Source organism: Silurus meridionalis, chromosome 8, assembly GCF_014805685.1.
Source record: "Silurus meridionalis isolate SWU-2019-XX chromosome 8, ASM1480568v1, whole genome shotgun sequence".
Taxonomy (NCBI): Eukaryota; Metazoa; Chordata; class Actinopteri; order Siluriformes; family Siluridae; genus Silurus; species Silurus meridionalis.
Genome location: NC_060891.1, coordinates 28,469,379 through 28,496,895, shown reverse-complemented (window position 1 = coordinate 28,496,895; position 27,517 = coordinate 28,469,379). Strand labels below are relative to the sequence as shown.

The 27,517-nt window shown below is 42.8% G+C and overlaps 3 protein-coding genes and 1 long non-coding RNA gene across 9 annotated transcripts in view; 1 reads left to right on the top strand and 3 right to left on the bottom strand.

Annotated features, from left to right (window-relative positions):
- Positions 1-281: 281 nt before the first annotated feature.
- On the bottom strand, positions 282-8,252 carry fam98a (family with sequence similarity 98 member A). Its single transcript, XM_046856570.1, has 8 exons — positions 8,097-8,252; positions 5,476-5,624; positions 5,087-5,221; positions 4,736-4,935; positions 4,260-4,340; positions 3,973-4,089; positions 1,695-1,862; positions 282-1,592 (listed from the first exon to the last, which is right to left on the bottom strand). The coding sequence occupies exons 1-8, from the start codon at positions 8,132-8,134 to the stop codon at positions 858-860; spliced, it is 1,623 nt and encodes a 540-aa protein (XP_046712526.1). The 5' UTR covers positions 8,135-8,252; the 3' UTR covers positions 282-857.
- Positions 8,253-8,911: 659 nt separating this feature from the next.
- Positions 8,912-21,980, top strand: si:ch211-195b21.5 (zinc finger protein 318). Of its 6 annotated transcripts, none has more exons than XM_046856171.1 (8): positions 8,912-9,313; positions 9,428-9,501; positions 16,471-17,077; positions 17,868-18,387; positions 19,947-20,008; positions 20,081-20,180; positions 20,257-20,408; positions 21,297-21,980. In XM_046856171.1, the coding sequence occupies exons 1-8, from the start codon at positions 9,125-9,127 to the stop codon at positions 21,558-21,560; spliced, it is 1,968 nt and encodes a 655-aa protein (XP_046712127.1). In that variant the 5' UTR covers positions 8,912-9,124; the 3' UTR covers positions 21,561-21,980. The 6 variants fall into 6 exon arrangements, with proteins under 6 accessions (XP_046712127.1, XP_046712125.1, XP_046712124.1 ...); XM_046856169.1 differs by having other exon boundaries at positions 17,850-18,387; XM_046856168.1 differs by having other exon boundaries at positions 17,820-18,387.
- Positions 11,992-13,023, bottom strand: LOC124390313. The gene is made up of 2 exons (XR_006926718.1): positions 12,890-13,023; positions 11,992-12,718 (listed from the first exon to the last, which is right to left on the bottom strand). It is a non-coding gene; the product is annotated as an uncharacterized LOC124390313 (long non-coding RNA).
- Positions 21,981-22,643: 663 nt separating the features above from the next.
- tbc1d12a (TBC1 domain family, member 12a) overlaps positions 22,644-27,517 on the bottom strand; it is a 21,205-nt gene continuing 16,331 nt past the window's right edge. Inside the window, exons 13-14 of the mRNA XM_046856167.1 lie at positions 25,579-25,837; positions 22,644-25,488 (exon numbers count right to left, since the gene is read on the bottom strand). Coding sequence (XP_046712123.1) covers positions 25,417-25,488; positions 25,579-25,837 — 331 coding nt within the window. The 3' untranslated portion in view covers positions 22,644-25,416. The remainder of the gene's footprint in view (positions 25,489-25,578; positions 25,838-27,517) is intronic.

Sequence of the window (27,517 nt, the reverse complement as noted above, 5' to 3'; positions counted from 1 at the left end):
ACAAAAGGAGGGTCTACTCATTAGATAGATAGTTTAAGATTACAGCTTGTAGAGAAATAAACGTAGTTGTAAGTGAAAAAATATTAGCAATAATTAAGGAAATATTTATGCACATACAGTAGGCTGAAGTTCAAGCAATACCCATGCAACAAGCAGGTACTAATTCCATCTCTATAGTGAAGCATGGTGGTGGCTGCATCATGTTATATAGATGATTTCTTCTCAGCAGGTGTAATAGTTCAATCAACATAAATAAAACTCGCACATATAAAAGACACACATACCATACTTTGCTTTATTGCTGTCAGTCTTCACACAATCTTTTTCAAAAGCAACAAACTGAATCGTGAACTTTAACCGAAACCATTTTTCTCTCCACACAAACCATATTGGATGATGAAACATCTCACCGCCTCAAGTTGTCATCCAATTTTTGTAAACAAATGTTTAAAGAAAAAAAAAAAACTCTACAATGCGGTCAGTTTAAACGTCAAGTAACCTCAGAAGTCTGTCGAGTTCTAGTGAGTTGTAATGAGTTTTAGTGCGATAAACAGTTTGGAACAAAATCATTTGTCAAGTGCTGGCAATAAATAACGATACTTATTTTTGGGGTAAAGTTAAGGCTTTGTTGAAAAACAAAAAATATCGTATCGTATCGTATCCGAGTCTTACACATCCCAAAGGTCTTACAGAACACTGGACTTAGGCAATTAGCTTATCTGTTAGCAGAAGAACAAGAAAAGCAACCGCTGGTTCTTTATAACGAGTCTCATTCTCAAAAATACAACAAAGCCGTCCATCTTTGTATCTGAAAGCGACTCTTGTTTCAGGGTTAATTTCCTGATGATCTTGTTAACTCAGCTGGAGTAAAACCCCTGGCCGAACCCTGCCTGGTTATACTGATGGCCGCCATGTTGGAAGAACTGCTCAAACTGCCCTCCTTGATTAAAATTTTGCCCCCCTCTACCACCCCAGCCTCCGCTTTGCCCTCCGCGTCCTCCTCGTCCTCTCCCTCCACGACTACCTCTACCGCCACCTCGTTCCTGCTGTCGACCTCCATCTTGGTAGTGACCTTTGTTACCAACTTCTTGCCCTTGTTGCCCACCTTGGTAACCTCCACCAGAGTATCCCTGCCCTTGGCTACTAGACTGATACCCTCCACCACCTTGGTACCCTTGCCCCTGATGACCTCCTTGGTACCCTACACTTTGAAATCCTTGCCCACCACCTCTGCCTTGGTATCCTTGCCCTTGATGCCCCCCGCCACCTTGGTATCCTTGACCTTGGTGCGCCCCTTGATATCCTGGACCTCCTTGTTGCCCACCATGGTATCCTCCACGGTAGCCTCCTCTTCCTCCATCTTGATAATGACCCTGATTTCCACCATCTGACCAGCCTCCTTGTACTTTACCCCCTCTATCCCCTCTTCCACCTCCTCCTCGGTGCTGATCGTAGCCACCCCTGCCTCCCCCTCGCCCTCCGCCGCCTACTGTTGGTCCGTCTTGCCGTTTTTGCCATGTCGGCATCTCCGGAGGAGGAGGCTCGATTTCGTTCGGTCTTCCACCACGATCTGGAACACGACCCATCAGCACCTGTGGGAATCAGAGTCAGGATAGAATTTTAATTAGATCATGTGTGTTAATGAAAACCTGCACGATTATATAAGCTTATAAATGCTGAATTTGGTTATTGACCTTGTTGATGGCGCACGAGGTTTTTTCTCGAGTCTGGCCGCTGCTGGTGCGCAGGATTTTGGATAAATCTTCTCTGGCAGCGAGAAGGTGAGCGACACACACTTTGCTTTTTAAGCTGAGCGATGAACGCAGGGGCTGATACACTTTGGCCAACTTCTCAGTATGACTCTAGGAAAGGAAATGGACAAAAGTATTGGGACACACCCCTTAATTATTGAATACCACAGGTGCATAAACACCTCTTCATGCAGATTGCAGTTAAGGACATGTAAAAATAGGGGCGTTCTGAAGTGCTTTGAGAGTTTAAGGCTGGTATTAGTGAAATTTCAAGTTGGAGATTCAGCTGTATGTGGTGTTATTGGAAAGTGGAAGCGTCGAGGAACGGCAGCAAGTCAGCCACAAAGCCGAAGACCATGTAAAGTCAGCGCTGAGTCAGCGAGTCCATGGTCGGCAAAGTCATGTTGAGCAGCTGCACGCAAACCTCACAGAACCAAACTACAATGTCAAGCGTGTGATAGACGTGAGTAAAACACGCTGCCGTGGACCCTAGAACAATGGAAACGTGTTCTATAGAGTTACCAATCACAATTACACTTATTTTAGTACTGTTTTGGATATAAATTATGTTTTACTCCAAATACTGATGTTTTGTAAGAGGGAAAGAAACGTTTGTATTGTTTGCAGAAACTAAAATTTTTTCATGTGGATAAAACACTGATGTGTGCAGGTTCTACAGATCAGACATTGAGTCTCTGTTTTCTTTATTAATTGCTGTACTGGTTAAATTCTGTGAAAACCAAAGATTGTTTTGAGATTATTGTCAGTAAAATGTGAGTGAGAAGAAGATGACTATGGCCCAGTTATATCAGACAGGTTTCGAGTAAAGCCCAGAGCATTCTTTTAGATCATGAGTTCCACTTCCCCTTCTGGCACTCGGTATAAAACTCTTACCAATAAAACTAATTTCATTTGTGTTTGCATTGTGTGTTTGTGTTGTTCAATGTGTCGGCTGCAACCAAACTACCATCAAGGAAATAAAAGAAGAGAGAAAACACTGTCTGAGTGCAACTGGAGGAGGGATACAGCATGGGCTGTTTCTCAGAGGTTAAAAACTAGAATGATCTCGTTTATATTTAATTATATATATTTCACTTAGTGGTATTTTGTTAAAAAGATCAATTTATTGTCATTTGCTGCGAGCTTCAGTTTCCCAATTCTATTTTTATTTATTTAACAACCTCCCAATTTATTATAAAATTATTTGAACAATTTAAGGATTTTCTTTTAAAGGACAGTTGAGAAAAACGGAGGAAGGTGCACACAGGTGGACTATGTTCTATGTAGGAGATGCAACCTGAAGGAGATTGGAGACTGTAAGGTGTTGGCGGGATGGTGAAGAAGAGGAGGAGAGTGAGGACTGAAAGAAGAATAAGATGGTGGCAACTGAAGGAGGAAGAGTGTAGTGTGAGGTTCAGGGAAGAGGTCAGACAGGAGCTGAAGAGGTGGTGAAGAGGTGCTGGATGATTGTGGAACTACTGCAGGAGTGATGAGGGAGACAGTTAGAAAGGTACTTGGTGTAACATCTGGAAATAGAAAGGAAGATAAAGAGACGTGGTGGTGGAATGAGGAAGTGCAGGAGAGCAGAAGGTGAAAGAGGTTGGAGAATCTACAGAGTGATGAGAAAAGTATGCAGGAGTACAAGGAGATGCAGCAGCAGGTGAAGAGGGATGTGGTGAAAGCCAAGGAAAAGGATCTTTAAGAATAAGGGAGATGTGCAGACCTGCAGTAACTACAGGGGAATAAAGTTGATTAGATCATCATGAAGTTATGGGAAAGAGTAGTGGAAGCCAGGCTGAGAGAAGAGGAAGACCAAGGAGGAGGTTTATGGATGTGGTGAGGGAGGACATGCAGGTAGTTGGTGTGAAAGAGGCAGATGTAGAGGACAGGGGGTATGGAGACGGATGATCCGCTGTGGAGACTCCTAAAGGAAGAAGCTGAAAGAAGTTTTTTTTTTTTTTTTTTTATGTGATGTGATTTGAAGCACACGTGTATAAGTTGTGAAATAAAAGTGTTTCATTGTCAGTCCTTGGGGGTAAATTTTACTTCATCATTCGAGAAGGATGTTTCTGTTTTTCTTTAATCTGAGAATAATCCAAATCTTACGGTTACATTGGGACCAGTTCAGTTTCCTAAAGTGTATTAAAGGGATTCTCATGATTCACCAGTACAGAAGTAAATTTGAGAGCAGAAATGCCCGAGACTCCGAGCGTGAACTCACCTTGGCTCTGTCTGACCAGCCGAAGGACTGAACAGTAACGTCTAGACGCTTCAGTAACATTTTCCTCCGCACCTCGTACTCGTTCACCAGAGCCTGGTTAATCGCTTCGATTTTCTCCTGCGGAAAAAAGAGAACAGAGGCAATTAACACCATGCAATCAGACAGATATAATCAACAAAATACAACAAAATAAATCAAATACAGAAAATTATATTCAAATAAAATGACATTTCGGTTAATTACCCCCCTCCTCCAACCCCACCCCCACCCCCGAGGGTTAAACATACCCAGTGTAAAGGGCCGAGGGTTTTTATCATTAAAGGCCCACCGACGTGACGAGGAGGAACTTTAGAGAACGCTTCCTTCAGCTGAGAACACACACACACACACGCACGCACGCACGCACGCGCACGCGCACGCGCACGCGCACACGCACACGCACACGCACACACTTTTACTAAAATGTCAAGAAAATTCAAAAACCTATAAATTAAACTATAAAAAACATAAAACAATTAATAAAGCTTTAAACAAAAATTACAGGAAAACTTTTAGATATTTAACATTTACATTTATCAAAAGAAAATGTAATAAATAAATAAATATAAAATACATTCAGTTTGTGGTGAAACTTCAAAAAACAAACAAATAAATTTCATTTAAAACTGATAAAATATTACAGCATTAACAACAAAAAAACATTTCAGACCGTGTCAAACTATCTGCTGTGTGTGTGTGTGTGTGTGTGTGTGTGTGTGTGTACCTTTTTCTCGATGCCGCTGAAGAACTGGAACATGGAGATGTTGGATGGAGGTTTGGACATGCCCAGAGACACACAGATGCCCTTCAGCTCCAGGAAGAGCTCACTGCAGCCGAGCGTTCCTCCTCCTCCATCCTGAGCTTTCCTCTGAGGAGCATTCACCAACACCATCCGAGCAGCTTCCAGCTCCGAGATCAGAAACGCTACACACACACACACACACACACACACACACACACACACACACACACACACACACACACACTTGTAGTGCGTAGTTTGTGTTTCTCACTGTGTATTTGTACACTATACAATGTTTATGTGTGTGTGTGTGTGTGTGTGTGTGTGTCGTACTGAGCAGCAGTTGACAGTTGTTGGCGTTCAGTAGACGTTGTGTAACGTCTCCGTGTGTCAGAGACGAGTACGGACACACCAACTCCGTCATCAAGCCGCTCATCTCTAACTGGAAACCTTCAGCCTCACTCGGACCTGCGCACACACACACACACACACACACACACACACACACACACACACACACACACACACACGTGAACACACAGACACACGTGAACACACAGACACACGTGAACACACAGACACACGTGAACACACACAGACACACGCGCGAATACACTCACACACAGACACGTGAACATACACAGACACGTGAACACACACACACACACACACACACACACACACACACACACACACACACACACACACACACACACACTCACAGTTGGTAGCGTGTACGTTCTCCTCCAGTTTGCAGTACAGGGTGAGTTCGGAGACGAGCCACGCACACAGCTTAGTGAACTCTGGAGATGCAGCACCACCGCTGATTGCAGCCTGAAGAGCACCATCTTCTAACAGAGGGCCCTGATACCTACACACACACACACACACACACACACACACACACACACACACACACGTTTAATTCCTGATGTGTAAAGCAAAAGCCCCCAGTACCTGATTCAGTCTCTCATCGTTTTTTTTGGATTATTAGATTCTCGATTCTGATTGGCCGTCAACCTCTGTCTGAAAATCAACACAGTAGATCATTTCTGGGTTCTGCTCTGACGGACGTTTAAGGAGTTTCGAGTGAAATCGTTTGTTTCGTTTAATCGCCGCACAAAACCACAAACATAAAAATAATACACCGGATACATGACGGGTGTTCGAGAAAAGGTTTGAGACTCGTTTTGTAAAACGCCAACAGGTGGCAGCACGATGCTGCACGCACAGTCACAGGGAGCACCGACCTTCATAAGTCACTGTGACAAAATGAATCTTCTGGTGCTGTTCTGACCCACGTGCGTTCCCACGTCTGCTCTTCCATCACGGACAGAGAGTTAGAACAAAGAGCAAATGTGAAATTTTGTGTGAAACTGGACAAATCTGCCACAAAGACATTTGATGTGAAAAGAAGACCTCCAGGACACGTTCCAGAAGAACACTGGGGGGCGCTGTATTACTGTACAAGGGGACTATTTGAAGGTGATTGTGTGGAAATGTGGATAAATAAAGTACTTTCTTGTAAACAGAGCGAATCTCCAAACTCTTTTATTCCACCTGAAGACGCTTCTGATGAGCTGCAGTCCAGAAGGAACTGCATGATGTTGAAGTACGGAATAGGAAACATGTTGGTTCAGGGGTCCTTTCACTTTCCAGAATCTTCTCTGCTCCAAAACAACCCCAAACCATTAAACACAAACCTCCATGTGTGAGTGTGGGGGTGAGGGAGTCTGATCACATCTTCTCTCCTGTTCTCCATCTCACACAAGTTCTTCTGCTAGAGACACAAACGGCCCATTTGGACTCCACAGAACTTCATCCACTCGCTCTCTCTCACATCCCTGTGTGTTGGGTAACAGTGACCCGTGTTCCTCCTGACGCTTTGGCTGTGGATGGAGTTTTTCACTCTGTGCAGCTGGAGATGTTCCACGTCAACAGCATAAAGATCCATAAAGATCCTGAGCAACTCAAGAACTTTGAGAATGGATTTGGACTGTAATTAATGTCTGCTACATTGTGCTCAGGACCACAGTTTCCATGAACATCTCTGTGTTTCAGTGTCCATCACTGAACCTCCACACTGAGGGAACTGTAACGAATGAACATGCAGTGATGAGGATGAGGTTCCCTCTCGAGTCTGGTTCTTCTCAAGGTTTCTTCCTCATGTAGTCTCAGGGAGTTTTTCCTTCACCACAGTCACCACTGGATCACGCAATCAGGAGAAACGTATAAATATAGGAATTGAACTTGTACATTCTCTGATGTTCCTCTGTACAGAAATACGGTGAAGTGATGTGATTTCAGGATCTCCAGACTTCTCCGAGCCGCCGGGTTCTCACCTGGGTATCATTTCTGCGGTTAAGCTGCAGGTGTGGAAGTTTACCGGAAGTTTTAAGTCTCACATGACAAGCAACCAAAACTAAACTAAATACACCAAAAGTATTGGGACGCCTGAACTTTCCTGCCCAATGTGGTTCTTCTCCAAACTGTTACCACAAACCTGAAGACACACAACTCTACAGGACGTCCTTAAAAGATGCGAACTACAGTTCGGCCCAAAACCTGTTCCATCATGAAGATGCCCCTGTGCACAAAGCAGCTCCATGAAGAACTGCTTTCCATGGTGTGGGAGTGTGTGGAAGATCTCCTGCTATAGAGCTGAATGACTGTGAACACTGACTGAACCCCAGGAACCTCCTGACCTTCTCACCTACATCACTAGCTGACTTTACTCACACACACAGAGCTGAATCTCCACAACATCTAGTGGAACATCTTCAGAGAGCGTGGAGGGATTTCTAAAAGCAAATTTGGACTAAATGTGGAAAGCGTAACCGGATACTGAACGAACGACTGAGGGGTCTGCAGAACATAAAACATAAGAGATAAACAAACAAACAAACAAACAAACAAATACTTAAATAAATGAGAATAGGAATCAGATCAGAACTGATTTATATTAAACCTAATATTTAATTATGAACATCAGGTTTAGGATCAGCAGCATGTTCTCTCTCTCTCTCTCTCTCTCTCTCTCTCTCACACACACACACACACACACACACACACACACACACACACACTCAGCACCTTCATCAGGAGGAGGATGAAGAATAAACGTTTTTCTTCAGTTTCTCTTCAAGTTATTTACTGATTTATGTGTTTATTATTAGTAATATAATTAAATCCTATAAAGATACTTAATTACTTACTTATAATAATAACAATAATTATAATAGACACACCCTGCACCTGTGTGTATACACACACACACACACACACACACACACACACACACACACACACACACACACACACACACACATTCTTCAGTACACACCCCAGATCCTCCAGAGAGTCCAGAATGTCGTTGTCCATGAAGATAAACTTTAATAAGTGTTTTATTCTGGAGAATTAAACCCAGTTCGACTCTGACATTCACACCGCTGCAGCTGCTGCATCATATGCTCGGTTGGCAGAACAGGGGTCCTCACAAGATCCACTTAGCTGTCCGCAAATATCCCAACAGTCCTAAACGCAATTAAGATGATATACACGTGCTGGCTTTTAACTCCAATGCTTTATCATATCACACAATTCAATTTTAACCGTCTCGCAAAGGTTTCAGTCTGGAAAACTATTCATTATAAAATATTACACTAACATTTTTAAACAGGCATATCAATGGACAGACTGGCAAAATTGTCTCCAAATTTGTCCTCGCGTTGTAAAAATGTGTGCACTCTGTAGACATCCTGCATCCCTCCCGAGGCGACGGCCATTTTTTTTTAGGTAGCTGATATATATGCCTGTTTTTTTAAATCGCGTTTAAATAAGTGATTGGAAGATCGATTAATTTTAGTGACTCGGTTCTTTGAGTCATTTAGTTCATTTGAACAGAAATAAAATAAATTTTTTTAAAAGCTCTGTGTTGTTTTTGTGTTGTTTTTGTAGCGCCAGGGTTCTGAAGAAACGTTGTCTCACTTCACTGTGTACTGTATCAGATATTTATGGTTGAAATGATAATAGAAGCTTTTAAACTTTACTATGGAGATTTTGTGATTCTTTTCTCAGTAAAAAAGGGAGGAAAAGGTTCTGGGGTGATTTATTTTAATCAGGCGAATATGATAGCTTCAAAAACAGAAGGGTCCTTGGGGTGCAGCATCACACGAGATCAGATTCGGGTGTGACTGCGAGTCAGTCCTGTGCAGGTCGAATCTAAATATCTGCTGTTGTGATTAAATTTATTTTTATACTTCAGGTTTAATAGTTTATAATAATCAGGAAATGTGTTACAGGTGTGAAATATAACTCAAAAGTGTATTCAAAATTCATTATTAATGCTTCGTCAAACTAAAACCAGTAGAAATGCACCGCGAAACGAACCCAAGTTATCACCGGGCTCCTGTGCCTCATCCACGGTATGGACCTCCACCCGGAACCGCGCCTCCTTTTCCAGGCCCATTTAACAGCCCGAACTTCCCGAACCTTGTGTCTTACCCCAGACCAGTTCCTCCTCCAGTATACCAGAACTTCAGCTCCGAGACTCATTATCAGGTAAAGCTCATAAACACACACACACACGATATTACCGAAACCCGTGATACTGTTGTGAAATATTGCAAAGCCCTGAACACTGTGTGTGTGTGTGTGTGTGTGTGTGTGTAACAGACAGTAGCTCCTCCAAATCAGTTTCCTGCAGGATGGACACTTCAGGAGGACGAACTGCAGAATCTGGAGGTGAAGTGAGTATCATTTAAACTCACTCACACTCACTCACACTCTCATGCACTCACACACACGCACTCACACTCACTCACTCACTCACACTCACTCACACTCTCATGCACTCACACTCACTCACACTCTCATGCACTCACACTCACTCACACTCTCATGCACTCACACACACACGCACTCACTCACACTCACTCACTCACTCACTCACACTCACTCACACTCACTCACACTCTCATGCACTCACACACACGCACTCACACTCACTCACTCACTCACACTCACTCACACTCTCATGCACTCACGCACTCACACTCACTCACACTCTCATGCACTCACACACACACACGCACTCACACTCACTCACACTCACTCACTCACACTCACTCACTCACCACACTCACTCACACTCTCATGCACTCACACTCTCATGCACTCACACACACACACACACACTCACACTCACTCACTCACTCACACTCTCATGCACTCCACACACACACACACTCACTCACACTCTCATGCACTCACACACACACACACACACACACGCACTCACACTCACTCACTCACACTCTCATGCACTCACACACACACACGCACTCACTCACACTCACTCACACTCTCATGCACTCACACACACACACACACACACACACTCACTCACTCACTCACACTCTCATGCACTCACACACACACACACGCACTCACTCCTCACACTCTCATGCACTCACACACTCACTCACTCACTCACACTCTCATGCACTCACACACACACACTCACTCACTCACTCACACTCACACTCATGCACTCACGCACTCACACTCACTCACACTCTCATGCACTCACACACACACACACGCCTCACACTCACTCACTCCTCACACTCACTCACTCCACTCACTCACTCACACGCACTCACACTCTCATGCACTCACACACACACACCACTCACACTCACTCACACTCATGCACTCACACACACACACACGCACTCACACTCACTCACACTCTCATGCACTCACACACACACACACACACGCACTCACTCACTCACACTCACACTCTCATGCACTCACGCACTCACACTCACTTACTCACTCACTCACACTTTCATGCACTCACACTCTCATGCACTCACACACACGCACTCACACTCACTCACTCACTCACACTCACTCACACTCATGCACTCACACTCACTCACTCACTCACTTTCATGCACTCACACTCTCATGCACTCACACACACGCACTCACACTCACTCTCATGCACTCACACACACACACACTCACTCACTCACTCACTCACACTCACTCACACTCTCATGCACTCACACTCACTCACTCACTCACACTTTCATGCACTCACACTCTCATGCACTCACACACACACACACACACACTCACTCACTCCTCACTCACACTCACTCGCTCACACACTCTCATGCACTCACACTCACTCTCATGCACTCACACACACACACACGCACTCACACTCACTCACTCACTCACACTCACTCACACTCTCATTCACTCACACACGCACTCACACTCACACACTCTCATGCACTCACACACACACGCACTCACATTTACTCACTCACTCCTCACTCACTCACACACACACACACTTACTCACACTCTCATGCACTCACACTCACACACGCACTCACACTCACTCACTCACACACACACACACACACACACACACACTTACTCACACTCTCATGCACTCACACTCACTCGCTCACACACACTCTCATGCACTCACTCACACACTCACTCACACTCTCATGCACTCACACACACACACACACACACACACGCACGCACTCACTCACTCACTCACTCACTCACTCACACACGCACTCACACTCACTCACTCACACACACACTTACTCACACTCTCATGCACTCACACTCACTCACTCACTCACACTCTCATGCACTCACACTCTCATGCACACACCAGAGGTGGCAAAAGTACACACATCCTTTACTCAGGTAGAAGTACAGATACTCATTTTTTAAAAGACTTCAGTAAAAGTTGAAGTAGTGACTCACGCACTCACACTCACTTACTCACTCACTCACACTTTCATGCACTCACACTCACACACACTCACACTCACTCACTCACTCACACTTTCATGCACTCACACTCTCATGCACACACACACACACACACACACATATATATATATATATATATATGCTGATGGATATTTGTGTTCATCAGACACAAGGGTGTTATGAAAGGCAGGCACTGATGTAGGTGAGGTAGGGTGGAGTCAGCGTTCACATTCATCCCAAAGGTGTTCAGTAGGGATGAGATCAGAAAACAACCACATATAGCAGGAAAGGTCAGGTGACCCAATACTTTTGGAAATATAATGTATACCAAGTGTATCACCAAGGCCATATCCCAAACGGTAGGAAGATTCCAGCTCTGTCCTTAAAAATTATTGTGATGTTTTACAAATGACAAAATTACGGTGAGTTAACCTGTGCATTTTATTGACATTGAAACAGGAACATTTTGAGAAGAAAAATGATTAATTTATACTTTATACTACCTCTATAGCAGTTTTACAGCATAGAGAAACTATAGAACTCTGACTGAATCAGATTTCAGATAACAGTTATATATTATGGAAATGAGGAATATTACGAACATATTATTAAAACAAAATAGCACCATGTGGCAGCATCCCTTATATAAACAAACAAAACTGTAGGGGAAAAACTTTATCCACTCCAAAAACTGAGGCAAGGAATTTTAAGGCAAGGCATAAACAACAATCAATCAGAGCCTTCGTCTTAGCCTCAAGTTTTATAAACTTGGCATTAAGCCATAACCTTATTAACAAAAGTCTCTGTTTAGCTTGAGAAGCAGTTGATTTTCAAAGTTCTTGGAATCCATACATGCTCTTTTTGGTGTAAGAATCAGTGCTGCAGTACTGAACATTCACTCACAGGCAGCTGAGGCTGGAAGCGGAGTGTTAAACCTCAATGACAAGTGACAGAGTGCAGAGAAAGACTTTAGTATCTCCCAAGTGTCAGAGGGACAGTTGAGGTAGGTCTCTAGCAGGCTGGTGTCATCTCGAGAGTGGAACTTTTTTTTCATCGCTGAAAAAAAGTCATCATCTTCTGAGGAATGTGAGGTCTCACTTTTATGCACTTCCATTTGTAGTTTCAGGTGGCTTTTAATCTAGTCAAGACCTGTAGAATACAAAACCAATAAGGATTTTTTAATGCCAAGATGGTTAGGTAAAATCATTTTGCCCACTCCTGCATGAAAAACAATTGCTCACTGTTTTTTTTTTTTTAAATGCCAAAATGTCTTTTGTTATCTCCAGCAGTAAAGCATAAAGTAAACTGTTCAAAACTTACCAAGTTTCAGGACACATTCATCACTTGTCCAGCACGTCTTAAATTTTGAGAAGAAGGAGGATCACAGGGTGACGTATAAGAGTGGAGGAAGGTGCACACAGGTGGATTATGTTCTATGTATGAGATGCAACCTGAAGGAGATTGGAGACTGTAAGGTGTTGGTGGGGGACAGTGTAGCTAGACAGCATCGGATGATGGTCTGTAGGATGGTTTTGGAGGTGAAGAAGAAGAGGAGGAGAGTGAGGACTGAAAGAAGAACAAGATGGTGGAAACTGAAGGAGGAAGAGTCTAGTGAGAGGTTGGAGAAACAGAATTGGGATCGACAGAGTGATGAGAAAAGTAGGCAGGAGAACAAGGAGATGCAGCAGCAGGTAAAGAGGGATGTGGTGAAAGACAAGGAAAAGGCAGATGAGGAGCTGTAGGAGAAGTTGGACAGTAAGGAAGGAGAAAAGGATTTGTAGCGATTGGCCAGGCAGAGGAACCGAGCTGGGAAGAATGTGCTGCAAGTTAGAGCAATAAAGGATGGAGATGGAAATGTGTTGACTAGTGAGGAGAGTGTGTTGAGAAGATGGAGGGAGTATTTTGAGCAGCTGATGAACCAGGAAAATGAGAGAGAGAGAAGGTTGGATGATGTGGAGTTGGTGAAGCAGGATGTAGATAGGATTAGTAAGGAGGAAGTGAGAGCAGTGATTAAAAGGATGAAGAGTGGAAAGTCGGTTGGACCAGATGACATACCTGTAGAAGCATGGAGATGTTTAGGAGAGATGCAGTGGAGTTTATAACCAGATTGTTTAGCAGGACATGTACAGTGAGGAAAATAAGTATTTGAACACCCTGCTATTTTGCAAGTTCTCCCACTTAGAAATCATGGAGGGTCTGAAATTATCATCGTAGGTGCATGTCCACTGTGAGAGACATAATCTAAAAAAAAAATCCAGAAATCACAATGTATGATTTTTTAACTATTTATTTGTATGATACAGCTGCAAATAAGTATTTGAACACCTGAGAAAGTCAATGTTAATATTTGGTACAGTAGCCTTTGTTTGCAATTACAGAGGTCAAACGTTTCCTGTAGTTTTTCACCAGGTTTGCACACACTGCAGGAGGGATTTTGGCCCACTCCTCCACACAGATCTTCTCTAGATCAGTCAGGTTTCTGGCCTGTCGCTGAGAAACACGGAGTTTGAGCTCCCTCCAAGGATTCTCTATTGGGTTTAGGTCTGGAGACTGGCTAGGCAACGCCCGAACCTTGATATGCTTCTTACAGAGCCACTCCTTGGTTATCCTGACTGTGTGCTTCGGGTCATTGTCATGTTGGAGGATGACATGTATAAGGACAGTGTGACAGCAGTGAAGAGTCGGAACGACAGACTGGTTCAAGGTGAAGGTTGGACTGCATCAAGGATCGGCTCTGAGCCCTTTCCTGTTTGCAGTGGTGATGGACACGTTGAAGGACGAGGTCAGACACGAGGCCTGCATGGACAGACAGGAGGTCTCCATGGACTATGATGTTTGTGGATGATATTGTGATTAGTGGTGAGAGTAGGGAGCAGGTGGAAAAGAGCCTGGAGAGGTGGAGGTACACGCTGGAGAGAAGGGGAATGAAAGTCAGTAGGAGTAAGACAGAGTACATGTGCGTGAATGAGAGGGGGGGGCAGTGGAGGGGTGCGGTTGCAGGGAGAAGAGGTGGAGAAGGTGGTGAAGTTCAGGTACCTGGGCTCAACAGTGTAAAGTAATGGAGAGTGTGTTAGAGAAGTGAAGAAAAGAGTGCAGGCAGGGTGGAGTGGGGGGAGAAGAGTGATAGTCAAGTCAAGTTTATTTGTATAGCACTTTTCACAACAGACATTGTCTCAAAGCAGCTTTACACAAATCAACAGTGATGGTGAATGGTGTGAATTTGTCCCTGATGAGCAAGCCGTGGCGACTGTGGCAAGGAAAAACTCCCTTAGATGTTATGAGGAAGAAACCTTGAGAGGAACCAGACTCAAAAAGGGAACCCATCCTCATCTGGGTGACATCAAGAGTTTGATCATAAATCTTTCAACAATGAAGAACACTAGACAGTGAGAACTAACATGAGCACTGGAGTATAAGATTATAAGTAATGTTCTTTCTGCAGTCTTAAACAGTCTATATGGTTAGTAGCTCCGAGTTTTATGAGCTCAGCATTTGTGATCACCACAGATCCAGCATCAGCTTCTCCATGCCAGAGCCTTTAAACACTCCAGGAGGTCCAATGTCAAAACTCCACACATGTAGCGGGATCCAAATGGCACTGGTATGTCTCTAGATGGTTCGGGATGTTTGTGAGTTCGGCATCTACTTCTTCAAAGGTCCGTAATCATCACGAGGTGGGAGGTGACTGGAGCTGGCCAAACCTCAGGGTGTCTCGGGATGGGGAGAGAAAGAGAAGCAGTGGAGAGGAATTAGCGTAGCTGCTGTTCATGATATTAACAGCACAAGTTGATAATGTGCATGTGATCAGATGTTCTGGAGCACAAGGTTATGATGTGAGACGTATGTTATGTGTAGGCTTTGCTAAAAAGATATGTTTTTAATCTACACTTAAACTGGGAGAGTGTGTCTGAACCCCCGAACACCGTCAGGAAGACTATTCCAGGATAGCAGGAGTGATTTGTGATAGAAGAGTATCTGTGAGAGTGAAAGGGAAAGTTTATAGGACTGTGGTGAGACCTGAGATGTTGTATGTATTAGAGACAGTGGCATTGAGTGAAAGACAGGAGGTGGAGCTGGAGGTAGCAGAGCTGAAGATGTTGAGATGTTCGTTGGGAGTGACGACGATGGACAGGATTAGAAATGAGTTTATTAGAGGGACAGCGCATGTAGGACATTTTGGAGACAAGGTGAGGGAGGTGAGATTAAGATGGTTTGGACATGTGCAGAGGAGAGACATTAAGTATATCAGTAGAAGAATTAAGATCCGCTGTGGCGACCCCTAATGGGAGCAGCCGAAAGACGACGACGACCTGGAAGAGGGCCTTGCTCAAGAGCAGCAGCTTGGCGATACCGGGGCTTGAACCCCGGACCTTCCGATCAGTAACCCAGCACATTAACCACTCCCCTGGGAGTTATCGAAGATCACCACGCCCCCTTAACTAAGACTGAGGCCATGCCCCCTTAACTGAAACTGATACACAGACCACGCCTGTACTTGACTGGTACAGAGTATCTCACTGAGACTGATAGTATTTTCTCCTCCTCCTTAATATATATATATATATATATATATATATATATATATATATATATATATATATATATATATATCAGAGCTAGATCAGACAGTATCACACAATATAGATAGAGCTAGATCAGACAGTATCAGACTTAATATAGATAGCGCTAGATCAGACAATCAGCTTAAATATAGCTATCAGATATAGATCATACATCATCAGACTTAATATAATATAGATTTCAGTGCTAGATCAGACATTACTAGACTTAATATGGAAATTAGAGCTAGATCAGACATAATCAGACTTAATATAGGTACCAGAGTTAGATATAAGACCACACCTCCTTCACTGAGACTGACAGTATTTTTCTCCTTACAGGAAGAAAGCTGAAGAATTTCTGCGCATCCTGGAAGCAAAAGATCGCCTTGATATTTCCAGCGAATCAGGAGACAAGAGCACGAGACGTCCGAGCGCAGACCCTGAAGCTGAAAGACGCAGTTCAGAGAAGCACTCAAGGGGCCGAAGCCGGAGTAGAGGGAAGAGCCGAGGAAAGAGCCGTGGGAGGAGCCGTGGGAAGAGCCGAGGAAAGAGCCGTGGGAGGAGCCGTGGGAGGAGCCGAGGGAAGAGTCGAGAGAGAAGCCGTGGGAGGAGCCGAGGGAAGAGTCAAGAGAGAAGCCGAGGGAGGAGCCGAGGGAAGAGCCGAGGGAAGAGCCAAGCTCGCAGTAGAGGGAGGAGTCGAGGTCAGAGCAGAAGCAGGAGTCGAGGGAAAAGCTGCAACAGAGCAAAGAGCCAGCCTCGCCATCGCAGCCGCAGCAGGGGACGGAGCTTTACCAGGAGTGAAAGCCAACCTCGGCTCCCAAAAGGATCTCAAGAAGAAGCTCCTGCATCAGTCAGAGGGACAGTCTCAGACCTCTTCCAGAACCTGAAACAAGTTCTACAGAGCAGAGAGCTCAGTGTGGTGAAGAACACCATCATGATCAACCAGGTATAAGCTCTTCTAACATTCATAAAATACAAATATCAGACCTAGATCAGGCAGCATCAGACTTTTTATATAGATTTCAGAGCTGGATCAGATAGCATCAAACATAATAAAATATAGATTTAATAGCTAGATCAGACAGCATCAGACCTAATATAGATGTCAGCTAGATCAGACAGCATTGGACTTAATATAATATAGATATTAGAGCTAGATTAGACAACATCAGACTTAATATATCTATATATAGACAGCATCAGATTTGATAGATCTCAGAGCTAGATCAGACAGCATTAGATGGAATATAATATAGATATCAGAGCTAGATCAGACATTAGCATTATATACTATTAGATCAGACCGATTAGTTTTATTCTGAAACACTTTTACCGTCTGAGTGAAGTAAAATGTTATAATATCGTGATGAGGTTTATGTATGATATCGTGTTCTGACGTATCATGATACTGATGATATCGCTACACTGTATGGTGGATCTCCAGCTCTGCTAGCACACTGCGCTGAGTAGCTCAGAGCTCAAACCTGCTTTCTGTTTCTGGAGCACTAGATTTACACCTTCAGTAAATAAAGTGAGAGTATTAAAATAGATTTAAACGTAAAAATAAAGAAATAATGCAGCACAAATGATTGGCTGTATGTTTTTATTGGGTGTAGAATTAAATCTTTTACTGTAGTAACATTTGTATAATTCTAATTATTAATGAATGAATAATGTATAATAATCAGGCTCAGGATGACATTAGAAGAACTTCACAGAACCTTTCTGAACCTCAGACGGAGTCCCCTGAAGCCGCCCGAGCTGCTCACTCCGTGCTTCCTCACGAGCGAGTGGGCGGAGCCGACAGAGCCTTATCTTGGATCTCATCCTGGAATGATCCGGGGCAAAAAAACGAAGCGTTTCAGAATAAACCCGTCTTCTCCAGCATCGAGGATGAGGAGGAGTTTCTCTACGGAGATGAAGAAGGGAGGAAAAAACCCCAAGCCGTCACTGTCCCTCTCGCCCAAACCAGACCTGCCGAAAATCCCACCTCGTCTCCCTGTCTCTCCAAACCACCCGTCCTTCAGGAGCACAAAGGCCAAGCCGCGACCTCCACGCGACCCACGAATCTGGACATGTCGGCAGAGAACTGCGAGAGGTTAAAGAACCTGCTGAACAACATCAGGCTGAACCTGAGTCCAGCTGACATCAGCAACTTGGTGACCAGACTGAAGCAAAAGCAGGAGGAGCAAAGAGGTGCGATCTCGAACACGTCTCTCAGAGCGACGCTGGAGACAACGCTAAAACACCATAAAGGTATCAGAGCTAGATCAGACCTCAGTATCAAGCTTCTTCTAAATTACCAAGATCAGACATACTGTTAAGACCCGAGAGAAGGATATGTCCAAGTTTTATGATAGTATTGTCCCTTGAGAAGACACTAATATAGTTGTTGAAAAGTGAGGGGGTGCACCTACTTGTGAGGTACTGTAGATTAGACACCACTATCAGAGCTTTCATAATTCAGTAAAAATTTAAGGACTAGATTAGACACCTATATCAGACTTATAACTAGATTAGACATAAGTACCAGAAATATAATAATGCAGTAAAGTTATGAAAACTAGATTGGACACCACTATCAAAGCTTTAATAATTCAGTAAAGATTTAAAGACTAGATTAGACAACTATATCAGACCTATAACTAGATTAGACACCAATGTCAGTAAAGGAGTAAATGTGAGATCAGACAGCAGTATGAGTGTGATTAGGGCACTGTGTATATTTGGGCTGCAGCTATTGATTTAATAAATGATTAATCAGACGTTTTCTCCTCGATTAATTAGATTTTTTAAAATAAATGAATGAGCTGTTTTGTTTATTATAACACTATAAAACCCTAAATCAGAGTATTTATATATAAAAGTGGACTTAAACGTTTCTCTCTGAATGAGACGTTGTGAAGCTCGTGGTGCTGCTCGGTGACGAGTGAAGGTGGATTTCTGCTCATGCTGCTTTTTTCTTTCTATAAAAAACATTTCAGTATAAAAGGTGAAGCAATTTGTGTAAATCAACATGTTATTGATTTATTGATGATAATTGCAGATGGCAAGTTTACAATCGTGTTTAAAATAAGACATTTTGTTTAGTTGTGAAGACGAGAATCTAGAATATACACTTAATTTATTCTTGTATAATATTTAAATGATATTTGCATAAATTAAATAAACAAACACTGAAAACAGGCGTGTGAACGTAGTGAAGTCGCAGTAAATCACGTTTAAAAACAAAGTGAACTGCTGTAGTAGACGAATGCTGTGAAAAGAGCGTGAAACGGAAAAACGCAGCAAAGTAACAGACTTAAATTATAATAAATTAATAAATTAATTGGTGTAAAAATACATAAACATTCACTGAAAACATTTGCTGTGTTTAGATATAGTGTTTGTTCACAGCAGTTTAATTAAATCATCACGATGTCGTGAGTGACCTGACGCTCACGTGACCTGACGCTCACGTGACGACAGAGCAGATCCAGTGCGACTTTCCTGAAGTTACAAACAAACAGTTTACACAATAACACCATTAAACTACACTTTTACACGTGATGAGGACTATAGAGTTTTTACTCACGTGCTGATGTTCCACCTTCACACGTGACTCCAGTGTGTTTTCTTTTTCCTGCTGCTGCTTGACTCTGAACTCTTCGCCCTTTCACCGCGGCTGTGTATCTTACCGTCACGCTAAACCGTAACCTGAGCAGCACAACGAATCCAGAACTCCATTCGCTGACGTGGATTTCATTACCGGTTCTACTGATTAGTTGTTGCACCTCTAATATATATGATGATGTTTTTTTTTGTACTGTGTGCAGTGCAGGAGTCTGATGAAAGGCAGGGTGTCCGATCCGAAAGCAGCCTTTCCCACAGAGACAAGGTAACGGAGTCAATAATAACTCACGTCAAATAAATAAATAGCGGATGCTCACGCTGCGCTTTGTGTCTTTAGAAGAGTGAGGAGAAAGAGAAGGAGCAGAGAGAGAAACAGATCCAGAAGAAGAGGAAGGAGTACCTGGTGAAGGAGCTGGAGGGCCTGCTTAAGCATGAAGGTTCTACACAGAACCCTCACAGTACAGCACTTTAAACACTGCCGCTCGTGTGCTAATATTCATTCTGTTCCTGCAGGTTCGGGTGATTTGATCCCTGTGATTGGATTCTTCTGTCAGCGCTGCGAGGAGTTTTTCGGAGACCTGAGGAGCGCTGAGGGACACAAGCACACAACCACCCCCCCGGTTTACACACTAAACACCAACACCACCAATACCGCTCGGATACTGGTGTCTAATCTAATTCTTAGATCTTTATTTCATTATTAGAGATCCTAATAGTGGTGTCTAATCTAATTCTTACATCTTTATTTCATTATTAGAGATCCTAATAGTGGTGTCTAATCTAATTCTTACATCTTTACTGCATTATTATGTCTCTGATATTGGTGTCTAATTTAGTTGTCATGCCTTTACTGCATTATTATACCCGATATCGATGTTTAATCCACAGTAGCTCTTATATTTATATAGCAAATATTATTATTATTATAGATTTGAAACAATATCTAATCTAGCTTTTAAAACATCATTACCACACTATTATAGCTCAGATATGTCTAATCTAGTTCTTGTATCTTTATTGCATTATTAGAGATCCTAATAGTGTCCAATCTAGGTCTCATCTTCACTGCTGTATTATAAATCTGATACTGATGTCTAATCTAGTGCCTAATCCAGTTTCCAGCACTCATATATTTGACACTGGTGTCTAATCTAATTCCAATATCTTTGACTTACTGTACCTCTGAATTTAGTTCTTATACCTTTACTGTGTTATTATACCTGGTATTGATGTCTAATCTACAGTAATCATATTTATATAGCATTATTATAGCTCTGAAACTAATGTCTAATCTAGCTCTCAGAACGGATCCTTGCCAAATTATTATAGCTCTAATCCTGGTGTCTAATCTAGGTCTCATACCTTTACTGCATTATTGGAGATCCTGATAGTGGTGTCTAATTTAGGTCTCGTATCTTCTTATTATAAATCTGATACTGATGTCTAATCTAGCTCTGATATCAGTGTCCAATCCAGTTATTATATCTTTACTCATTTCACTGCATATATCTGATACTGGTGTCTAATCTAGTTCTTGGATGTTTGTGTCACAGGATCAGCATCTTAAAGACGATAAAAGGCAGCGAGATCAGAAGGCCACCGAGCGCCGAGACCAAGACGAGCGAATCAGCGAGAGGAAAAGACCCAGAGAACACATGAGCCCTCACAGGGACGAGGACCAATCCAGAGTCCAGGACACGAAAGACGATGACGCACAGTCGAGTAAGAAAGCCAAGAAGAAAAAGAAGAAAGAGAAGAAGATGAAGAAGAAGGAGAAAAAGAAAGAGAAGAAAAAGGACAAGGCTGAGAAGGAATAACACTCACCATGATGGAGCAGGTCAATACGACCCAAATATCAAATCAGGATACTTGATAATGTAATACTGATAACAGAAAAGGGTGCCAAAACTTTTGTCAGCTTCAATACTGTAAAGCACCTTCAGTGTTAGACACCACAATTTATCACGTATCAGCGTATCGCCCCCTGCTGCCCGTCTCTGGTTACACACAATAATAAACATTTAAATAAAGTTCAGAAATGAAATCCACGTTCAACAAACTACGAGGCAACTGTTACTAACAGAGAAAAAAAAAATCGATAGACTCCAGTTTAGCAAAAACACTGCTACAGGTTGGGTTTAAATGACCTTTTTTTGTATGAAATTTATTTGCATTGGATTTGTTTTCCGCTTGTACATTCAGCTTTTTATTGAAATAAATTCACTGCAATACTGAAATGGATTCAAAGATTTAACTTCCTGTGTATTGCAGTGGGCGGGGCTTAGAATTTGGTTTATATGAAACGTAGGCATCGTTACGTCTTTGTTAATTTGGTAAAGTACGTCACCTCACCTTTGTTCTCTTGCCAGTTGCTTGAAAATGACAAACTTTTTGTCTTTCAACCAAATGTGACCTATTACTCCGCCCACTAGGTGGAGCTCTGCTCCAATCTAAAGCTATGAATTTCTCGAACGTGTGATGGGATTTTAGCTGGGGTCCGTCGTTTCCTCCTTTTTTCATGTTCGTGACTGGAGCTTGGTTTTTGCGGTAACTACAGAAAGTGTTCAGATTAATGGTTCGATATCAAGTCGATATTGTTGATCGTATGATTGTGATGCATCAGAGTTAATTTGGGTGAATTAATTTTAAACCATTCATTTGGATCATTATATTAAATTAGTTCATTCTAATGAGCTGATGTTCAACAAATTCACTCGTTCTGATTGCGTCGTTTAACGACTTTCTGGGTCCTGGGGGTGGAGCTTTAGTTAACTGGATCACATGACTAAACTAATTACCTGTGGGTTTTTTTATTGTAATTACAATAAAACATTTATTTATTTACAATTTCTTTCTCTATAAATCTAAAAAAAAAAAAAAAACGAGAAAAGGCACAGACGTCGTGTTGGAATGTTAATTTATATTTCACATTTTCTATACAACACTGACAGCATGTAAAAAACCTGTACAAGAACCAAGTGGAATTTAACAAGTGATGAAAAGCAGGTGAGTTCCGTCAGTCGTCAGTCGACTGTAAATGTTGTAAAGATGAAAAAGAGGATGGTGATGGTGGTGAGGCGTCTCAGTGTGAACTGTTTAGCGTGTTACAGGACTCCAGAAGGCCACGGGGGTCAAACAATTTTATATAAAACCTCAATCAGGCCGTGAAAGACACGTAACAAACTCTGAAACAGGAAGTGAGATGTTTGGCTCTGGAGCTCCAGCAAACAGCAGCTACAGGATGGAGGGGGGGTAGAAACTTTTGCTTCAGCTTCATTCTTATGGTAAAAACTCAATGATATGAGATGCCAGAAAGACCACACATGCGTCTTATTATTATCCTCAAGCCGGTCTGCTATTGGCCAATAAAATTCTTAATAAAATAAAGTGCTGAGTAAGCAGACTGATGCTACACCTGGAGAAGCTGAAAATAAAAAGCTAGCAAATAATAATTCTTACAGTTTCAGATTTCAGAAAAAAAAACAATGTTCATGAAAGGTGACTAAAAAAACTCACATGACTGAGAAAAGGGATTTGATTGGTCGCCTGGTGTGTCAATCAAATAGGTTCATTTTCTGAAAGTGGGTGGGGCAACAATTATCCTGGAACTGGACCATCAAGTGAGCCCTTAAATATAGAACCAGCATCAGAGAAGGTTCTAAGGAGAACCCTTAAAGTAGCCCGACTAAGGAACGAACTCTACACTGTATTGTTTATCGAAAATATTTCCAAGTAGAACCTTAAATAGGAGAGGTTTCCAGTGGAACTGTTACAGAAAGCCAAGAACCCTGAAAGCCTCCAAGTTTAAATTGATCAGAACCCTTAGAAAGAACCCTTCCAGGAAGTCCAGAACTCCAATGAGCCACTCAAGAACATCAAAGTCTACAAGTGTTTCAATTTATTCTTCTACTATTACAGAAGGTTCTGATTAGAACTCTGTCTGAAGGAAAGGAACCCCTTACTCATGTATCAGCAATCCAAATGGTCTCTACTGGGAACCTCCACAGAACTCATTAGCACAATGATCATCAAAAACTGGACCGCTGTAGAATGAGAACCTTCTTAGAAGTCCAGAAACTCCATTTCAAACCATTTAAATCAGAACCTTATATATACACATTTAAATATGTTTATGAAGAGCCTGAACATATGAGCTGAAGAACCCTTGAAGAACCTCAGAGTGTCGATCAGGAAGTTACAAGTCCAAGTTGTATATCCTGAAGAAAGAAAACTGTTTCATCACCTACATTAAGATTAACCATTAAATTAAAAGGTTCTTCAAGAGTTTCCTGGATAAATAAGGGTTCCTTAAGGGTTCTAACTGAAGATGATTCATGTTAAAGTTCTACATTCTTCTCCCAGACAAATAAAAGTGCAGACGTACAGACTTGCGTTAGCGGTAAAATCTCGAGTGTTTAAACTGATCCTCCAGGACCTCCCTCTCGACCATAAAGAAACTTAAAGGGTTCCTCAGAGGAATTACTGAGAAACATGTAAGGGGTTTTTAAAGTTTTGCAACAGTTTAGAAGTGTGAGGGACTCGTGAGACCTGAACTCTCTGAAACTGAACTTCAGGAACAGAAAAAAGAAAGAAGTGTGTGTGAGTATTATTGGGTTTGGCACTAGTGTGTATTTGTGAGTGTGTGTGTGTGTGTGAATCTTTGTAGGACTCACACTAGTGTGTGTTAATGTGTGTTTTTCAGAATTGCACTAGTGTATATCTGTGTCTGTGTGTGTGTGTGGGGGTGTGTGTGTGTGTGTGTGTGTAGGAATTGCCCTAATGTGAATCTGTGTGTGCAAATAATTTTGTAGGACTCACATTAGTGTGTATTTGCGTGTGTGCGTACTTTGTAAGAATTGCACTTGTGTGTGTGTGTGTGTGTGTGTGTGTGTGTGTGTGTGTGTGTGGCAATTGCACTATTGTGTATCTGTGTGTCTTTGTAAGGATTGCACAAGTGTGTATATCAGTGTGTGTGTGTGTGTGTATGTCTTTGTAGGATACAGTAGTGTGTATCTGTGTGTGTGTGTGTGTGTGTGTGTGTAAATACACACAGATAATACCATGTTAGTAATCATTAAGTCATTACGCTCCAGTAAGACACAGTAACTTCATGATCCTTCAGAGAACTCATTATTGTTTCATTAAATCTTTTCATTTCAGCTTTAAAATAAATAAATAAATCTCCATAATGAACAAAAAATCTGCGAATTTACCTTTAAAATGTAGTCACGTAATATTCTTAAAAAACCTATCAAACAAATTGTGTTATTTGGCAACACTGTGCACGTCTGCACACGTGTCATCGCTTGGAAACGTCAAAATAAAGAGTAAAAAAAAAACTTCTTGTGACATCAAAAAAAAGGCGGGAACTTAATGCTTGGCTGGATGGCTCACTATGTTAGTAGCGTTAGCTAGGCTAGCTCGGGAATGCATGATCAGGTTTAGGATCAACTCCGACCTTCACGACGACCTTCACGACGCTAATCGTACACGTACATGTTAGCGTGTATAAGATTTACAATCACAAACATTAGACACATGACTTAACTTTAAACAAATACCTTACACACACACACACTGAAATGCTTCTCTGCGTTAGACAGATCGGCTGAAGTCGTTAACACTGTACATGATCGTTCCCAAAAATCACGTACTTCATATAAAACCGCCTCGTTAGCTGCGTAAGGCGGGACTTCCTGTTTTATCGGCGTCTTTAGGTCCATCTTTCATCAGCGCTGAAAAAACCTGCAACAGAGCGATAATCCCGGATTAGAATTGGTACGGTATTTATTCCCGGACATCAGACTGCACATTTCCGGCTGACGGAGTTCGGACCTGGTTCCAGCGGCCGTTGTTGCTGAGCATGTCAGTGTTGGCGATGCCGATAAAGAGCAGGTGTGCCGGGGTGTTCTGCGGGAGGCGGGACAGGAACTGGGCACTGTGGATGAAGTCCATCTGCAGCAGGACGTCCTGATAAAGACGCAGGATTCCCAACGCCGTACGGAACAGTGCTTCCTCTCCATCTCGGCAAAACAGATCCCACACGCGGCACGCCACGTCCAGCGGCAAAGGCTTACTGTACAGCGTGAAGATCCTACACACGGGTGTAGAGTTAAGGGTGTAGAGTGTAGGTTAAAGGGTGTAGGGTGTAGGGTAAAGGGTGTAGGGAGTAGAGTAAAGAGTGTAGGGTAAAGAGTGTAGGGAGTAGGGTAAAGGGTGTATGGAGTAGGGAAAAGAGTGTAGGGTGTAGGGTATAGGGTGTATGGAGTAGGGTAAAGAGTGTAGGGTGTAGGGAGTAGGGTAAAGAGTGTAGGGAGTAGGGTAAAGAGTGTAGGGTATAGGGTGTATGGAGTAGGGTAAAGAGAGTAGGGTATAGGGTGTAGGGAGTAGGGTAAAGAGTGTAGGGAGTAGGGTAAAGGGTGTAGGGAGTAGGGTATAGGGTGTATGGAGTAGGGTAAAGCGTGTAGGGTGTAGGGTGTAGGGTGTATGGAGTACCGTAAAGAGTGTAGGGTGTAGGGTAAAGGTGTAGGGAGTAGGGTAAAGGGTGTAGGGAGTAAGGTAAAGGGTGTAGGGAGTAAGGTAAAGGGTGTAGGAGTAGGGTAAAGAGTGTAGGGAGTAGGGTAAAGAGTGTAGGGAGTGGGGTAAAGGGTGTAGGGTAAAGAGTGTAGGGAGTAGGGTAAAGGTGTAGGGAGTAGGGTAAAGAGTGTAGGGAGTAGGGTAAAGGGTATAGGGTAAAGAGTGTAGGGAGTAAAGTAAAGGGTGTAGGAGTGGGGTAAAGGGTATAGGGAGTAGGGTAAAGGGTATAGGGAGTAGGGTAAAGGGTATAGGGAGTAGGGTAAAGGGTGTAGGGTAAAGAGTGTAGGGAGTAGGGTAAAGGGTGTAGGGAGTAGGGTAAAGGGTGTAGGGAGTAGGCTAAAGGGTGTAGGGAGTAGGCTAAAGGGTGTAGGGAATAGGGTAAAGTGTAGGGAGTAGGGTAAAGGGTGTAGGGAGTAGGGTTAAGAGTGTAGGGAGTAGGGTTAAGAGTGTAGGGAGTAGGGTTAAGAGTGTAGGGTAAAGGGTGTAGGGAGTAGGGTAAAGAGTGTAGGGAGTAGGGTAAAGAGTGTAGGGAGTAGGGTAAGAGTGTAGGGAGTAGGGTAAGAGTGTAGGGAGTAGGGTAAGAGTGTAGGGAGTAGGGTAAAGAGTGTAGGGAGTAGGGTACAGGGTGTCTGAATAGGGTAAAGGGTGTAGGAATAGGGTAAAGGGTGTAGGGAATAGGGTAAAGAGTGTAGGGAGTAGGGTAAAGGGTATAGGGTAAAGAGTGTAGGAGTAGGGTAAAGAGTGTAAAGAGTAGGGTAAAGGGTGTAGGGAGTAGGGTAAAGGGTGTAGAGAATAGGGTAAAGAGTGTAGGAATAGGGTAAAGTGTAGGAATAGGGTAAAGGGTGTAGGGAGTAGGGTTAAGAGTGTAGGGAGTAGGGTAAAGGGTGTAGGAATAGGGTAAGAGTGTAGGAATAGGGTAAAGAGTGTAGGGAGTAGGGTAGAGAGTGTAGGGAGTAGGGAAAAGGGTATAGGGTAAAGAGTGTAGGGAGTAGAGTAAGAGTGTAGGACATAGGGTAAAGTGTAGGGAGTAGGGTAAGAGTGTAGGGAGTAGGGAAAAGGGTATAGGGTAAGAGTGTAGGGAGTAGGGTAAGAGTGTAGGCGTAGGGTAAGAGTGTAGGGAGTAGAGTAAAGAGTGTAGGCGTGGGGTAAAGAGTGTAGGAATAGGGTAAAGAGTGTAGGGAGTAGGGTAAAGAGTGTA

Coding starts and splice junctions, on each gene's coding strand:
- fam98a (XM_046856570.1), bottom strand. CDS start 8,134: ATGGACAACGACATTCTGGACTCTCTGGAGGATCTGGG. Junction 4,936..5,086: donor CAACTGTCAACTGCTGCTCA/GTACGACACACA, acceptor GTGTGTGTGTAG/CGTTTCTGATCTCGGAGCTG. Junction 4,090..4,259: donor CCCTCGGCCCTTTACACTGG/GTATGTTTAACC, acceptor TTTTTTCCGCAG/GAGAAAATCGAAGCGATTAA.
- si:ch211-195b21.5 (XM_046856168.1), top strand. CDS start 9,125: ATGCACCGCGAAACGAACCCAAGTTATCACCGGGCTCCTGTGCCTCAT. Junction 9,502..16,470: donor CTGCAGAATCTGGAGGTGAA/GTGAGTATCATT, acceptor TTCTCCTTACAG/GAAGAAAGCTGAAGAATTTC. Junction 18,388..19,946: donor AACGCTAAAACACCATAAAG/GTATCAGAGCTA, acceptor TACTGTGTGCAG/TGCAGGAGTCTGATGAAAGG.